This window comes from Leptodactylus fuscus, chromosome 7 (assembly GCF_031893055.1).
Source record: "Leptodactylus fuscus isolate aLepFus1 chromosome 7, aLepFus1.hap2, whole genome shotgun sequence".
NCBI lineage: Eukaryota > Metazoa > Chordata > Amphibia > Anura > Leptodactylidae > Leptodactylus > Leptodactylus fuscus.
This window is the reverse complement of record NC_134271.1, coordinates 149,342,814-149,359,448: the sequence shown is the minus strand read 5'-3', so window position 1 is coordinate 149,359,448 and position 16,635 is coordinate 149,342,814. Positions and strand designations below refer to the sequence as shown.

Below are 16,635 nucleotides of genomic sequence, written 5' to 3'. Positions count from 1 at the left end.
TACGACTGCTCTGATTCAAGTGAATTGGTGTGGGGCTGCAGTTCCAGGTGCCACCACTACACTGTATGGACCGGTTAGCTGGTATTGCCCCTGGTTGTTGATGTTACATACTGTAATACACTGTACGAAGCCTGACTCCTGAGTAAGTGGAACTAGACTTGGGTTTAGCCTCAGAGATTTTTTTTCATTTATTGACTGTAGCAGAGATCTGGAAATGTTTCTGTCAAAAGCTAAAAAATAATATAATGTTTTCTTACTGAAAACTCTTATTAATTAAAGTTCTTCATCTTACGGGGACGTGATTGTGGAGACCAGTATGTACCAGGAGTCATCCCAAACAGTTGGCAATCAAAATGGTGAGAGTCTTTTTAAATAATCTTATTCAATACACCAGGTCTGTAAACATGGGTATCATACAGTCATGGCTGATCTTCCTTAAAGAAGACCTTTCATCATCTCACCATCTCCAACTTTACCTCCCTCTATAGGATCTGCTTCGCTGATTCTGACGCAGTTGGGAATTTTTCTCTAGCTCTTACTGATTCCAAGCATTTATTACTGGTAGTTTCAGCATAATTGTGCTCTCTTTCAGAACATAATTGCATTAACAATAACAGAAAGGATTGCTCGGGAGTGGGGGGGAGGGATTAAATAAAAAAATTCTAACTGCTCCAGGATCAGTGAGGCGGCAGTTTGTTGAAGGAAGTAATGAGTTGGAGTCGGTGACGATGGTGAAACGTCCTCTCTAATGTTTTTCTATCTTGTACTCCTTTGTGTATCGTTCAATGACAGGGTATGTAAGGGGGCAATATTATTTTTGTGTGGTCCAATTAAAAATTATATGGGATCCAATTAAATAAAGCATTGACTAGTGGAGGGTGAGTGGCTACTATATGAGTTTAGCACCTTGACAACATTACCACCTGTAGTGCTTTGTTGGGGATTTCGTCAATCCTGATGATCCCAATACTAATACTTTGTTAACCCACTTATCAGCCCCCAAAGTGTCATTGTGCTATGAGTGGTTCTATGTATGGCCGCCATTACTATGTTTTCTCCTAGATGATGAGACTCAGCAGTTTTACTGCCATCTTTGTCAATATGAAGATCATGTACTGAGGATGACTTATGAATATTTCCAAGATGATCTACTCTACATCGTGGAGAACTTGAGTTCAATATCATTTCTGAGTGAGCTGAAGTCCCGAAATTTTCCAGATGTTGAGGTGAGAGGACATTATAGAATGCTGACTCTGTTCAGATGTTGTTTAGTAGGGGTTTCCTTCATACATAACTATATTTATGATCATTGACAAACATTTATAACACACTTTTCTCACACAAGAGACTGAAAGTGCAGGAAATGTAGTGGAGTAGGGGAGGTAGTGTCTGCCGTACAGGCGCTCATCCCCAACACCTATGGGGTCAGGAAATCAATTTATATCACAGTATATTTTTGCCATGTGTGAGTAGACTGGAGTACATGGAGTAAACCCACACAAATATGGGGAGAACCCACAAACTCCATGCAGATGTTGTCCTTGGTCAGATTCGAACCCAGGAGCCCAGCACTGCAAGGTAACTGAGCTATCCAATGAGCTAACGGGCTTAAATTTGTAGAAAATTAAACATTATTGTAAATATAAGAAATTACATTTTTTTTACAGATGTTTTTACAGATGTTTTCTAACCCTCTTAGTGGTCACAGTCATTTGTCTTGAAAAGAGATGAGTGAAACAATTTGAATCGAACAGGACTTGACTCGAATTTTCGAAAAATTTTAGGGTCAACCTGATCATTGCATTTGAAAAACTATTATACTCTGGTTTATATTCAGACAACAGAGTATAATAAGTGGTGGGCCAGTAGGTGAGGGAAAATAACAAACAGTCACACTCTCCTTTACTGATGTCCAACGGTCTTCCAGCAACCTCTTCCATGGTCTGGTTGACGTCACATTTCCCGGAGTCACCATTGAGGTCTGTGATTGGTCTGAAGTGACCCCAGACTATAAAAATAGCATTATAGGTTCTCGCCGAACAAGTATGGCCTGAAAGAAACTGGAAGGCCGATCCTCCTGAATATTTGCCAAGCAGGGACACTACAGTAGTATAGAGTCTACATGTTTCATCAAAACTCCCCTTTTCTTTGACGTTGACAGGTACCACGCATCCTTAGTGCCCAAAACACCTCATGTCAACACGCCCCTTTCCTCCCTGTTACGCCCCCTTTCCTTTGTGCGTTCACAGGTCTCCCCACCCTCCTCCAACCCATCCACGCCCCCATCCGGCCTACACAGGCATATCTGGGCAAGTCCCCTCACACCCGTCCCTTCAGAGGACCATCTGCGCACATTCCAGAGGTTGAAGAATGCGATGTGTTCAAGAATGTCAATTTGATCCAGGGCTGATAATGTGTGAGGCTTTTATATCAAGGTGTGTGGCTATAGGCTGATGGAATTAGAATGATAATGATGCCTTTCTCATATCGCTTATTAGGAGTATACAGATATCGGTTATTAGGGGTATACAGAGGCATGTCCTGGCAAGTCGTATGTCTTTGGGTGTTATAGCTAGCTGTGTCGCTATAGGCTGATGGAATTAGAATGCTAATGGTAATGTATTTTCAGAGCGAGTTATTAGCTTGTGTACAGATTAAACACAGTAAAAAATGCAATGTTTTAATAACGTTATTCAACAAATCAGACTTACATTATATAATAATATGTACATGATCGACAAAGACTTATTAAAATTAATATCTTGCGCTAATATATCGCACCAAATAATGAAAGGGGAGATGTACAGGACTGCTTGTATACACAACTTGCATCACAGCTAGATATAGAAAGCAGACGTTCCATTACAAATCTCTCAACTAATTTATCATTATATTAGTTCTTCTTAGTAAACAAATCTAGCACCTTCTTATAAGCGACACCGCGGGTTAAATAGTATAAAAAAAACAAGGTGTAGGCGCCACAAACATGTTTTAAATGATTGTAATTGTCTATTTTGATAGATGTATCTCTTACAATTCCTTTCTATAAACTGGACAAAGCTTCGAGGGTACATCTCAAAAGCTGGTGAAAATCCATAAAAGTCCAAAAATATAGCGACATCATGATACAATATAATTAACAACCAGTGCGAACCGCGTTTACATGAATCATCCGTATTGACGATGTACGCCGCGGGTCTCTGTAGCACATGATCGTCCGGTAGAAAGTCACACGGAAATATGCCGGCAAATGTACAGTTCATATAGTGGTCAGATTTAGCGATATTTGTAAGTTGTAGACTATTAATTTCTCAAAATGGCTGTGGCTGTTTAATCAAAAATTGCATACGATTTCTCTGCGATTGTTAATTTCCACAATATTTGTATGAATAGAATAAACTATCATATTCACTGTGTGGGGTGTTGGCACTGCAAAGTGCACCTCTGCTCCAAGATTCCTTGTTTTAATGAGTGAAAAATGTCCGCCTGGTTCTTGATCCGGTGACAAATCAAATGCAAATATGTATACCCATTTATAAATTCCTCTCTGTCTATGGCCGATCCACTATCACTTCTCTGCTTGCCTGAAATATGGAGAAGGGCCACGTACTCCCTGACGGCAGAAGCCGTTTCAAAATCCGGTTGAAACGGTCTTGCAGTGATCTGCTGACCGTCCAGGTAAGGCGAGGCTTGATTCACATTATAGTGGTGGAAGCATAGCGGATTGCAGCTATATGAACCGCTAAAGGCTTCATTTTCAACAAAACCTATTTTTACCGTTTTAGGCACTTGTCCCAGAAACAGGTTTTCTTGCCTGCTTACTGGCGGGAATACTATAGACTTTGAGGCACGCCCTAACAATGGGATATTTACGCCGTGGCCGATAGAAGGGCCTGGCTGTTGCCGATTCTGACAGCCGGTGATACCTGAACCCGCTTGATATACAGGCAGACTTGTAAGATTTGCACCTTAAAGAGGACCTTTCACCATATCCAGGCACATGCAGTGTTATATACTGCTGGAAAGCTGACAGTGCGCTGAATTCAGCGCACTGTCGGCTTTCCCGATCTGTGCCCGGTGTGAAGAGCTTACGGCCCGGTACCGTAGCTCTTCTATGGTTATAAGGGTGTTTCTGACCATTAGCCAGAGACGTCCTTCTGCCTCGCAGCGCCTATCGCGCTGTGCTGTGGAGCCGGGAGGAACGCCCCCTCCCTCTGCTCACACAGCTTGTCCGTAGACGAGTATTATCAGGAGAGGGAGGGGGGAGTTCCTCCCCGCTCCACAGCACAGCGCGATTGGCGCCGCGAGGCAGAAGGACGTCTCTGGCTAATGGTCAGAAACGCCTTTCTGACTGTAAAGCGCTACGGTACCGGGACCGATAGCGCTTTACACCGGGCACAGATCGGGAAAGCCGACAGTGCGCTGAATTCAGCGCACTGTCAGCTTTCTGGCAGTGTATAGCACTGCCTGTGCCCAGATATGGTGAAAGGTCCTCTTTAAATTGTTCAGCATCCGCAGACATCAGGCAAAAAGAGTCTTTATTTCTTGTTAGTTTAATTTTCAGATCCAGACCATTCAGTATGAGTTTCAGTTGATTAAATATATCGCCAAAAATGGAACCCAAAAGCTGTACAGGTCTAGATCGCGAAGTATATTGAGCTCTTTTAGCAAATCCAAGATTATTACCCGCAAGGGCCCTTTCATGATGGTGACCGGCCGTGTCTTTATAGAACAGGTCCAACGTGAACTGCAATGATAGAGCTTGCGGGCTGTAATTTAATATAGTCTCTATGTCCGCTCTATACCTGTACAAATTATCTGAGTGTGAAATAAGTCGCTGAGCGTCACATCAGTCTGGCTGAAAAGCGTGGCTATTGGGTAATTAATCAAGCCAACATTAGCGTCCGCAGGAATACCCTGAAGCGTACAGAAGCGTGTTGTTCAGGTCGTAATAATATTCCCCGCTCCCTGAAATGAAGAATTCCAAACGGGGCATTGTCCGCGGGAGCCTTATGGGCACCTGCTAGTAGATTTAAGGACTACCACCCCCGAACACCTCCGGGCTCTGCCGGCTGTGTATATTCTAAAGAAAAATACTTTTAAAACGTGTTAGAAGGTTAAGCGTATTCTAAGTCGACTACGTAGCAGCGGCAAGATGCCGGAGAGATTACGCCGTAATTGGGCTCTTATATGCTTATAAAAGCAACGCCTTCTGTCAGGAAATCTATTTTGCGTCATGCTAGCGATGATTTAATAGCCGCCATAGGCGAGATCGCCTTAAACATCTTGAATTGACGAATTACGCTAAAGGAACGACAGAAAAAGATACTAAAGAAGTGATGTAAAGCTATAAGGAGGCTGTGTGATAAAACAATCTCCATAAAGAAAAAGAAGCGCTTAGTGAATCAGACGGGCGGATTCATAGGTCCGCTATTGGGATTTGCAATTCCGTTAATAACGAGTTTGCTTTTTAACAAATAATGAATCATGCAGAGAAAATGTACTTGGTGCCCAAACACGAGCTCAACAGAATAAGTCAAGTCTTTACATCTCCACCCGATGTAAGACAGAGCGTAATACAATGCATGGATACTGAAATTAGCGGTATTTTACACAGCTCTGACTTACTGGATGATGTGAAAATTAAAAGATACACAGACATAATGCAAAAGTACTTGGTTCTCGCTAAGCAGAGTGCTAAGGAGCTAGCAACTTTACACCTTGTTAAGCAGTCTGAGCTTGATCATCAACAATTGCCAAATACAACTGCTGTTAAAAGCGATTCAATTCATGAGATTGTAACGCATGTTAACCCCCGTTTTAAGAAAAATGCTGAACTTTTGTTAAGTAGGATGAATCAGAGTGGTGAGGTTGCGACCTTGAATGATAAAGGTGAATTAAGGGTGACGTTGTTCCTGGCTCTAACATGCTGGACCTTGTGCACAACGCTACGCAAAGCCATAGGCTCTCGAAAAACAAAGCCCTGCTGGGATGGGATGCGTTTATGCTGGCCATGGCCGACATAAATATTCCTTCTACTGTTGTAGGAAATTCATCTACGAGAGAAATTCGGGACGGTTTAAAAACGAACCTGATTGAGTCTCCTGTAAATGTCACCCCTAAGCGCCATCTCCTGGTCAAACCCTCCTCAGCTATTGGTGCTACAAAAGCCAGCTTATTTCCGAAACAGCGCGTTCCTTCAATATTACAAGCTTTTTGGTTAAGCTTGTAAATACTGTTCATGTGTATATTATGATGCAGTGTAACGGCGTATTATTATATAATGTAAGTCGGATTTGTTGAATAAAGTTATTAAAACATTGCATTTTTTTTACTGTGTTTAATCCGTATACAAGCTAATAACTCGCTCTGAAAATACATTGCCATTATCATTCTAATTCCATCAGCCTATAGCAATACAGCTAGCTATAACACCCTAAGACATAGGACGTGCCAGGACATGTCTCTGTCCCCCTAAGACATACAACTTGCCAGGACATGTCTCTGTAAACCCCTAATAAGGGAGCGTTCACACTACCGTCGGTGTCTGACATGTAGTGTCCGCTCCCAGTGTCCGCTCAAAATCCGACTTCACAAGCGGACAGAAAAACCCTGCATGCAGGGTTCCTCTGTCCGCTTGTGAAGTCGGACATCTTCACTTGCGGACAGGAAAGGACGGGCACGGAGTGCAAAAGAACGCACCCGATGCCCATTGAAATAAATGATAGGTGTCACGGACACAGCTAGTGTCCGCTCCTAGTGTCCGTGACAGATTTTGAGCGGACACTAGGAGCGGACACTACATGTCGGACACCGACGGTAGTGTGAACGCCCCCTAACTGATATCTGTATACTCCTAATAAGCGATATGAGAGAGGAATCATTATCATTCTAATTCCATCAGCTTATAGCTACACACCTTGATATAAAAGCCTCACACATTATCAGCCCTGGATCGAATTGACATTCTTGAAGACATTGCATTCTTCAACCCCTGGAATGTGCGCAGATGGCCCTCTGAAGGGTGAGGTGCGAGGGGACTTGCCCAGGCATGCCTGTGTAGGCCAGATGGGGGCATGGATGGGTTGGTGGAAGGCGGGGAGATCTGTCAATGCACAAAGGAAAGGGGGCGTAACGGGGAGGAAAGGGGCGTGTTGACATGAGGTGTTTTGGGCGCTAAGGGGGCGTGATACCTGTAAACTTCAAAGAAAAGGGGCGTTTTGATGAAACATGTAGACTCTATACTACTCACTACATACATTAGAAGATAACCCGACCACAATAAGGACATCATGGCTGGGTTTCTGACAAGTCCCAGACCATAGAAAGTTCCTGCACTCATGGTCGTACCCATTGATAACCGATCAAGACAAAAGATGTCACCACGAAGATGGTCAAAGATAATGTTTAAATTGGAAAAAAAAATGTTATTATTTATATTTCCAAACATGTTTAAATTTTCATTGTCTACAAATTTAATTAAGTTTATGTACATGGGAAAATTCCTTTACTCCAGGCCTGGTCTATGCCCTGCCCCTTCTATATCTACCATCAATCCAGACACTGTTTGACCTGAAGACCAGAAGAATGTCTCAGCCAATGGGTCTCTTAGAAACAGGGGCCACATGAGATCATGATGCCTAATTACACTATTATATCTTAGTTTAATCGTTTATTCCTGACCCCCTCACCAGTTGGAGAGGGGGGTGTTTGATTTTTACCTTATTCTTAGTTCATTCCAAGGTCTTCTCTGTTGCTGATGGTGACACTGAGAACATCGAATCCAGTTGGAAATCTAACTGCAGGTTCCACTAGGGGGAGCTCACTGCAGAGGGATTTGTACAGCCGATTCAATCTTCTGTATACAGAAAGCTCCTTCTATTCTTTGAGGGCCTGTTAATATATTGTAGCCTACAACTTAAGGCCTCATGCACATAACATAATGTGCAAGCCAAGGGGGTTCCAAATATATAATGGGAGCTACTCTGATGTCCTTTGATTTCAATAGGGACTTCCTTTCCATTCTCTAGCGACGGAGCTGGATAGGACATGCTCCATATTGCATGGAAATGACTGGAGAATTGGAACCCCCCATCGGACTGCACACTCATGTGAATGGGACCTAAGGGCGAATTTTCTGAAAGTGTTTCCCATCAGAAAGTATTGGTCAGCACTAGAGATGAGCCAACAACCAACATGCACATTCCCACTTGCTACACAACAAGCAGAACAATGTCTTTTCAGTCCTGGCCATGGGAAATGTCATTTTTTTAGAATAATTTTTGGGTGTCTTACTTGCAGTTCTTATGGATTTTAGAGGAATAATCTGTTGGATTTGCCCACTTTGATTTGTAGAAATACAAAGGCCTACAAGATGACAGAAAACGATTGGCCCAGATTCTGCTACGTGATATTAGTGGCCTCAGAAGAGAAGATATGATTGCGCTGTGGGTTAGTCTCTATTAGAGATGAGCGAACACTAAAATGTTCGAGGTTCGAAATTCGATTCGAACAGCCGCTCAATGTTCGTGTGTTCGAACGGGTTTCGAACCCCATTATAGTCTATGGGGAACAGATACTCGTTAAGGGGGAAACCCAAATCCGTGTCTGGAGGGTCACCAAGTCCACTATGACACCCCAGGAAATGATGCCAACACCTCTGGAATGACACTGGGACAGCAGGGGAAGCATGTCTGGGGGCATCTAACACACCAAAGACCCTCTATTACCCCAACATCACAGCCTAACAACTACACACTTTACACACTCAATACCACCTCTCTGACAGTAGGAAAACACCTTGAAACATGTGTATTTGGCACTTGCAGTGAGGAGAGCTTGTCACCAGCAGTGAATTTGGCCCTTGTAGTAAGTTGAGGTTGGCACCAACATTTGTTTTGAAAATCAGGGTGGATTGAGCCTCTAACCAGCAGAGTTTGGGCAAATTCATGGTGGAGGGAGCCTCTAAAAACCCCAGTTTGGACCAATTCATGGTGGAGGGAGACTCTAAAAACCCCAGTTTGGACCAATTCATGGTGGAGGGAGCCTCTAAAAACCCCAGTTTGGACCAATTCATGGTGGAGGGAGCCTCTAACCAGCCCAGTTTGGGCAAATTCATGGTGGAGGGAGCCTCTAACCAGCCCAGTTTGGACCAATTAATGGTGGAGGGAGCCTCTAACCAGCCCAGTTTGGACCAATTAATGGTGGAGGGAGCCTCTAACCACCCCAGTTTGGACCAATTCATGGTGGAGGGAGCCTCTAACCAGCCCAGTTTGGACCAATTCATGGTGGAGGGAGCCTCTAAAAAACCCAGTTTGGACCAATTCATGGTGGAGGGAGCCTCTAAACAGCCCAGTTTGGGCAAATTCATGGTGGAGGGAGCCTCTAACCACCCCAGTTTGGACCAATTCATGGTGGAGGGAGCCTCTAAACAGCCAAGTTTGGACCAATTCATGGTGAAGGGAGCCTCTAAAAACCCGTTTGGACCAATTCATGGTGGAGGGAGCCTCTAAAAACCCCAGTTTGGACCAATTCATGGTGGAGGGAGCCTCTAACCAGCCCAGTTTGGACCAATTCATGGTGGAGGGAGCCTCTAAACAGCCCAGTTTGGGCAAATTCATGGTGGAGGGAGCCTCTAAAAAACCCAGTTTGGACCAATTCATGGTGGAGGGAGCCTCTAATTAGCCCAGTTTGGACCAATTAATTGTGGAGGGAGCCTCTAACCAGCCCAGTTTGGACCAATTAATGGTGGAGGGAGCCTCTAACCACCCCAGTTTGGACCAATTCATGGTGGAGGGAGCCTCTAAACAGCCAAGTTTGGACCAATTCATGGTGAAGGGAGCCTCTAAAAACCCGTTTGGACCAATTCATGGTGGAGGGAGCCTCTAAAAACCCCAGTTTGGACCAATTCATGGTGGAGGGAGCCTCTAACCAGCCCAGTTTGGGCAAATTCATGGTGGAGGGAGCCTCTAACCAGCCCAGTTTGGACCAATTAATGGTGGAGGGAGCCTCTAACCAGCCCAGTTTGGACCAATTAATGGTGGAGGGAGCCTCTAACCACCCCAGTTTGGACCAATTCATGGTGGAGGGAGCCTCTAACCAGCCCAGTTTGGACCAATTCATGGTGGAGGGAGCCTCTAAAAAACCCAGTTTGGACCAATTCATGGTGGAGGGAGCCTCTAAACAGCCCAGTTTGGGCAAATTCATGGTGGAGGGAGCCTCTAACCACCCCAGTTTGGACCAATTCATGGTGGAGGGAGCCTCTAAACAGCCAAGTTTGGACCAATTCATGGTGAAGGGAACCTCTAAAAACCCGTTTGGACCAATTCATGGTGGAGGGAGCCTCTAACCAGCCCAGTTTGGGCAAATTCATGGTGGAGGGAGCCTCTAAACAGCCCAGTTTGGGCAAATTCATGGTGGAGGGAGCCTCTAACCAGCCCAGTTTGGACCAATTCATGGTGGAGGGAGCCTCTAACCAGCCCAGTTTGGGCAAATTCATGGTGGAGGGAGCCTCTAAACAGCCCAGTTTGGGCAAATTCATGGTGGAGGGAGCCTCTAACCAGCCCAGTTTGGACCAATTAATGGTGGAGGGAGCCTCTAAACAGCCAAGTTTTGGGAAATTCATGGTGGAGGGAGCCTCTAACCAGCCCAGTTTGGACCAATTAATGGTGGAGGGAGCCTCTAACCACCCCAGTTTGGACCAATTCATGGTGGAGGGAGCCTCTAAACAGCCAAGTTTGGACCAATTCATGGTGGAGGGAGCCTCTAAAAACCCCAGTTTGGACCAATTCATGGTGGAGGGAGCCTCTAACCAGCCCAGTTTGGGCAAATTCATGGTGGAGGGAGCCTCTAAACAGCCCAGTTTGGGCAAATTCATGGTGGAGGGAGCCTCTAACCAGCCCAGTTTGGACCAATTAATGGTGGAGGGAGCCTCTAAACAGCCAAGTTTTGGGAAATTCATGGTGGAGGGAGCCTCTAACCAGCCCAGTTTGGACCAATTCATGGTGGAGGGAGCCTCTAACCAGCCCAGTTTGGACCAATTCATGGTGGAGGGAGCCTCTAAACAGCCCAGTTTGGGCAAATTCATGGTGGAGGGAGCCTCTAACCAGCCCAGTTTGGACCAATTAATGGTGGAGGGAGCCTCTAAACAGCCAAGTTTTGGGAAATTCATGGTGGAGGGAGCCTCTAACCAGCCCAGTTTGGACCAATTAATGGTGGAGGGAGCCTCTAACCAGCCCAGTTTGGACCAATTAATGGTGGAGGGAGCCTCTAAACAGCCAAGTTTTGGGAAATTCATGGTGGAGGGAGCCTCTAACCAGCCCAGTTTGGACCAATTCATGGTGGAGGGAGCCTCTAAACAGCCCAGTTTGGGCAAATTCATGGTGGAGGGAGCCTCTAAAAAACCCAGTTTGGACCAATTCATGGTGGAGGGAGCCTCTAATTAGCCCAGTTTGGACCAATTAATTGTGGAGGGAGCCTCTAACCAGCCCAGTTTGGACCAATTAATGGTGGAGGGAGCCTCTAACCACCCCAGTTTGGACCAATTCATGGTGGAGGGAGCCTCTAAACAGCCAAGTTTGGACCAATTCATGGTGGAGGGAGCCTCTAAAAACCCCAGTTTGGACCAATTCATGGTGGAGGGAGCCTCTAACCAGCCCAGTTTGGGCAAATTCATGGTGGAGGGAGCCTCTAAACAGCCCAGTTTGGGCAAATTCATGGTGGAGGGAGCCTCTAAACAGCCCAGTTTGGACCAATTAATGGTGGAGGGAGCCTCTAAACAGCCAAGTTTTGGGAAATTCATGGTGGAGGGAGCCTCTAACCAGCCCAGTTTGGACCAATTCATGGTGGAGGGAGCCTCTAACCAGCCCAGTTTGGACCAATTCATGGTGGAGGGAGCCTCTAACCAGCCCAGTTTGGACCAATTCATGGTGGAGGGAGCCTCTAACCAGCCCAGTTTGGGCCAATTCATGGTGGAGGGAGCCTCTAAAAAACCCAGTTTGGACCAATTCATGGTGGAGGGAGCCTCTAAACAGCCCAGTTTGGGCAAATTCATGGTGGAGGGAGCCTCTAACCACCCCAGTTTGGACCAATTCATGGTGGAGGGAGCCTCTAAACAGCCAAGTTTGGACCAATTCATGGTGAAGGGAGCCTCTAAAAACCCGTTTGGACCAATTCATGGTGGAGGGAGCCTCTAACCAGCCCAGTTTGGGCAAATTCATGGTGGAGGGAGCCTCTAAACAGCCCAGTTTGGGCAAATTCATGGTGGAGGGAGCCTCTAACCAGCCCAGTTTGGACCAATTCATGGTGGAGGGAGCCTCTAACCAGCCCAGTTTGGGCAAATTCATGGTGGAGGGAGCCTCTAAACAGCCCAGTTTGGGCAAATTCATGGTGGAGGGAGCCTCTAACCACCCCAGTTTGGACCAATTCATGGTGGAGGGAGCCTCTAAACAGCCAAGTTTGGACCAATTCATGGTGAAAGGAGCCTCTAAAAACCCGTTTGGACCAATTCATGGTGGAGGGAGCCTCTAACCAGCCCAGTTTGGGCAAATTCATGGTGGAGGGAGCCTCTAAACAGCCCAGTTTGGGCAAATTCATGGTGGAGGGAGCCTCTAACCAGCCCAGTTTGGACCAATTCATGGTGGAGGGAGCCTCTAACCAGCCCAGTTTGGGCAAATTCATGGTGGAGGGAGCCTCTAAACAGCCCAGTTTGGGCAAATTCATGGTGGAGGGAGCCTCTAACCAGCCCAGTTTGGACCAATTCATGGTGGAGGGAGCCTCTAACCAGCCCAGTTTGGACCAATTCATGGTGGAGGGAGCCTCTAAAAAACCCAGTTTGGACCAATTCATGGTGGAGGGAGCCTCTAAACAGCCCAGTTTGGGCAAATTCATGGTGGAAGGAGCCTCTAACCAGCAGAGTTGTGGGAAAGCAGGGTGGAGGGAGCCTCTAACCAGCAGAGTTGGTGGAAATCAGGGTGGAGGGAGCCTCTAACCAGCAGAGTTGGGGGAAATCATGTTGGAGGGAGCCTAGTATTAGCAGAATTGTGCAACGCTTATGGTGGATGAGTATGAGGATGCGGAGGAATTGGAGAGGTTGAGTACAGACATGGAGTTTCATGTTGGGGTGCTTTACACAGGTGGGCACAAAAATGAAGGCTCTATCCAGTGGTGGTTCATTTTTATCAAAGTGAGCCGGTCGGCACTCTCAGCTGACAGACGGGTGCGCTTGTCAGTGATGATGCCACCGGCTGCACTGAACACCCTCTCAGATAGGACGCTGGCGGCAGGACAGGACAGCACCTCCAAGGCATATAGGGCAAGTTCAAGCCACAGGTCCAACTTCGACACCCAATACGTGTAGGGCGCAGAGGGGTCGGAGAGGACAGGGCTGTGGTCGGAAAGGTATTCCCGCAACATGCGCCTATACTTCTCACGCCTGGTGACACTAGGACCCTCCGTGGCGGCACTTTGGCGAGGGGGTGCCATCAAGGTGTCCCAGACCTTAGACAGTGTGCCCCTCGTTTGTGTGGACCGGTGAGAACTTGGTTGCCTACTGGAGGAACTGCCCTCCCTGCCGCCAACGTCACATGCTGGAAACATCTCCATCATATTCTGCACCAATTGCCTGTGGCAAGCATTGATGCGATTGGCCCTCCCCTCTACCGGAATAAAAGACGAGATGTTGTTTTTATACCGGGGGTCAAGGATAGCAAAGATCCAGTACTGGTTGTCCTCCATGATTTTGACAATACGCTTGTCGGTTGTAAAGCACCCCAACATGAACTCAGCCATGTCTGCCACAGTGTTAGTTGGCATGACTCCTCTGGCCCCACCGGAAAGTTCAATCTCCATTTCCTCCTCATCCTCCATGTCTACCCATCCGCGCTGCAACAATGGGACGATTCGAAGTTGCCCGGAAGCCTCCTGTATCACCATCACATCATCGGACAACTCTTCTTCCTCCTCCTCCTCCTCCTCCATTAAACGCAGTGAAGCGGACAGATGTGTGGACCTACTCTCCAGCTGTGACGGATCGGATGCTATCCCTAACTCCTCTGTGTGATCTGAGTTATCCCTGATGTCAATCAGGGATTCTCTCAGAACACACAAGAGCGGGATTGTAAGGCTCACCATCGCATCCTCAGAGCTCACCCTCCTTGTGGACTCCTCAAAGACCCGTAGGATGTCACAAAGGTCTCTCATCCATGGCCACTCATGGATGTGAAACTGAGGCAGCTGACTTTGTGGCACCCTAGGGTTTTGTAGCTGGTATTCCATCAAAGGTCTCTGCTGCTCAACCACTCTATTCAACATCTGAAACGTTGAGTTCCAGCGTGTGGGGACGTCGCACAAAAGCCGGTGTTGTGGCACATGCAGGCGTTGCTGGAGAGATTTTAAGCTAGCAGCGGCTACTGTCGACTTGCGAAAGTGGGCGCACATGCGCCGCACTTTCACCAGTAGCTCTGGAACATTGGGGTAGCTCTTTAGGAAACGTTGCACCACTAGGTTGAAGACGTGGGCCAGGCATGGAACATGTTGGAGTCCGGCAAGCTCCAGAGCTGCTACCAGGTTCCGGCCGTTATCACAAACGACCATGCCTGGGCCCAGGTGCAGCGGCTCAAACCATATTGCCGTCTCATCGAGGAGGGCATCCCTCACCTCGGAGGCAGTGTGCTGTCTGTCCCCCAAGCTGATCAGCTTCAGCACAGCCTGCTGACGTCTACCAACGCCAGTGCTGCAACGTTTCCAACTCGTAGCTGGGGTCAATCTAACAGCGGAGGAGGAGGCGGTGGCGGAGGAGGAGGCGGTAGAGGAGGAGGAGGAGGGGGGTGTTCTTCTCGTGTCCCTGCCAGGAATGTTAGGCGGGGAGACGAGGTACACCGGGCCAGTTTGGGAAGCAGTCCCAGCCTCAACTACATTCACCCAGTGTGCCGTCAGTGAAATGTAGCGTCCCTGTCCGCATGCACTTGTCCACGCGTCGGTGGTCAAGTGGACCTTTGTGCAAAGCGCGGAACTAAGGGCCCGCCTGATGTTGAGTGACACGTGCTGGTGCAAGGCGGGGACGGCACACCGGGAGAAGTAGTGACGGCTAGGGACGGCATAGCGAGGTGCCGCAGTTGCCATCAGGTCCAGGAAGGCGGGAGTTTCAACAAGCCGGAACGCCAACATCTCCTGGGCCAGCAGTTTAGCGATGTTGGCGTTCAAGGCTTGCGCGTGTGGGTGGTTAGCAGTGTATTTCTGCCGCCGCTCCAATGTCTGAGAGATGGTGGGTTGTTGTAAAGAAACGCCTGATGGTGCCTTTGATGGTGCAGGAGAAGGAGATAAGACAGGACCAGGGGAGGATGAGGTAGAAGTCAACAAAGTGGCGGAGGCAGATGAAGTGGTGTCCTGGCTCGTCCTCTGGAGTGCATCGCCAGCACAGTCAGCAGTGGCAGTGGCAGAGGCAGAGGCAGAGGCAGTGGCAGTGGCGTGAACGGCAGGCGGCCTTTGTCCTGCCGTTGCTGCCTGCCACTGATTCCAGTGCTTGGATTCCAAATGACGGCGCATTGAAGTGGTGGACAGGTTGCTCTTCTCAGAGCCCCTAATCAATTTCGAGAGGCAAATTGTGCAGACAACACTATATCTGTCCTCGGCGCATTCCTTGAAAAAACTCCACACCTTCGAGAAACGTGCCCTCGAGGTGGGAGTTTTTCGGGGCTGGGTACGAACTGGAACATCTTGGGAGATTCCGGGTGTGGCCTGGCTTCGCCTAAGCTGCTGACCTCTGCCTCTGCCTCTAGCTACCCTTTTTGGTGCTGCACCTGCCTCAACATCCACACTACTTTCCCCGCTTGACATCCCCCCTGTCCAGGTCGGGTCAGTGTCCTCATCATCCACCACTTCCTCTTCCAACTCCTGTCTCATCTCCTCCTCCCGCACAATGCGCCGGTCAACTGGATGCCCTGACGGCAACTGCGTCACATCATCGTCGATGAGGGTGGGTTGCTGGTCATCCACCACCAAATCGAACGGAGATGGAGGAGACTCTAGTGTTTGAGCATCTGGACACAGATGCTCCTCTGTTAGGTTCGTGGAATCGTGACGTGGAGAGGCAGGTTGAGGGACAATGAAAGGAGCGGAGAACAGCTCTGGGGAGCAGGGACAGTTTGGGTTATTGTTCTGTAAAGCTTCGGAATTTTGGGAGGAAGGAAGACAAGACTGTTGGGTAATAGGAGGAGAGGAGGCAGAGTCTGACTGGCTGCTGGACAATGTGCTGTAAGCGTTCTCTGACAGCCATTGCAAGACCTGTTCCTGGTTCTCGGGCCTACTAAGGTTTGTACCCTGCAGTTTAGTTAATGTGGCAAGCAACCCTGGCACTGTGGAGTGGCGCAATGCTTGCTGCCCCACAGGAGTAGGCACGGGACGCCCTGTGGCTTCACTGCTACCTTGCTCCCCAGAACCATTCCCCCGACCTCGCCCACGGCCTCGTCCACGTCCCTTTCCGGGAGCCTTGCGCATTTTGAATTCCTAGTTAGAAATTGGCACTGTATACCAGTAGTAAAAATTGTGGGTGCACGTAACCCCAATATATTCTTTGAATTCCCAGTCAGAAACTGGCACTATATGGCAGTAGCAAGAAATGAGGGTATTTGTATTCCC

General features: G+C 47.8%; 1 protein-coding gene across 1 annotated transcript in view; it reads left to right on the top strand.

Moving 5' to 3' along the window:
- The first annotated feature begins 316 nt into the window (after positions 1-316).
- The window catches only part of LOC142214635 (NACHT, LRR and PYD domains-containing protein 12-like), a 44,851-nt gene continuing 28,532 nt past the window's right edge, over positions 317-16,635 (top strand). Inside the window, exons 1-4 of the mRNA XM_075283572.1 lie at positions 317-356; positions 1,063-1,226; positions 8,356-8,451; positions 8,874-8,878. Coding sequence (XP_075139673.1) covers positions 317-356; positions 1,063-1,226; positions 8,356-8,451; positions 8,874-8,878 — 305 coding nt within the window. The remainder of the gene's footprint in view (positions 357-1,062; positions 1,227-8,355; positions 8,452-8,873; positions 8,879-16,635) is intronic.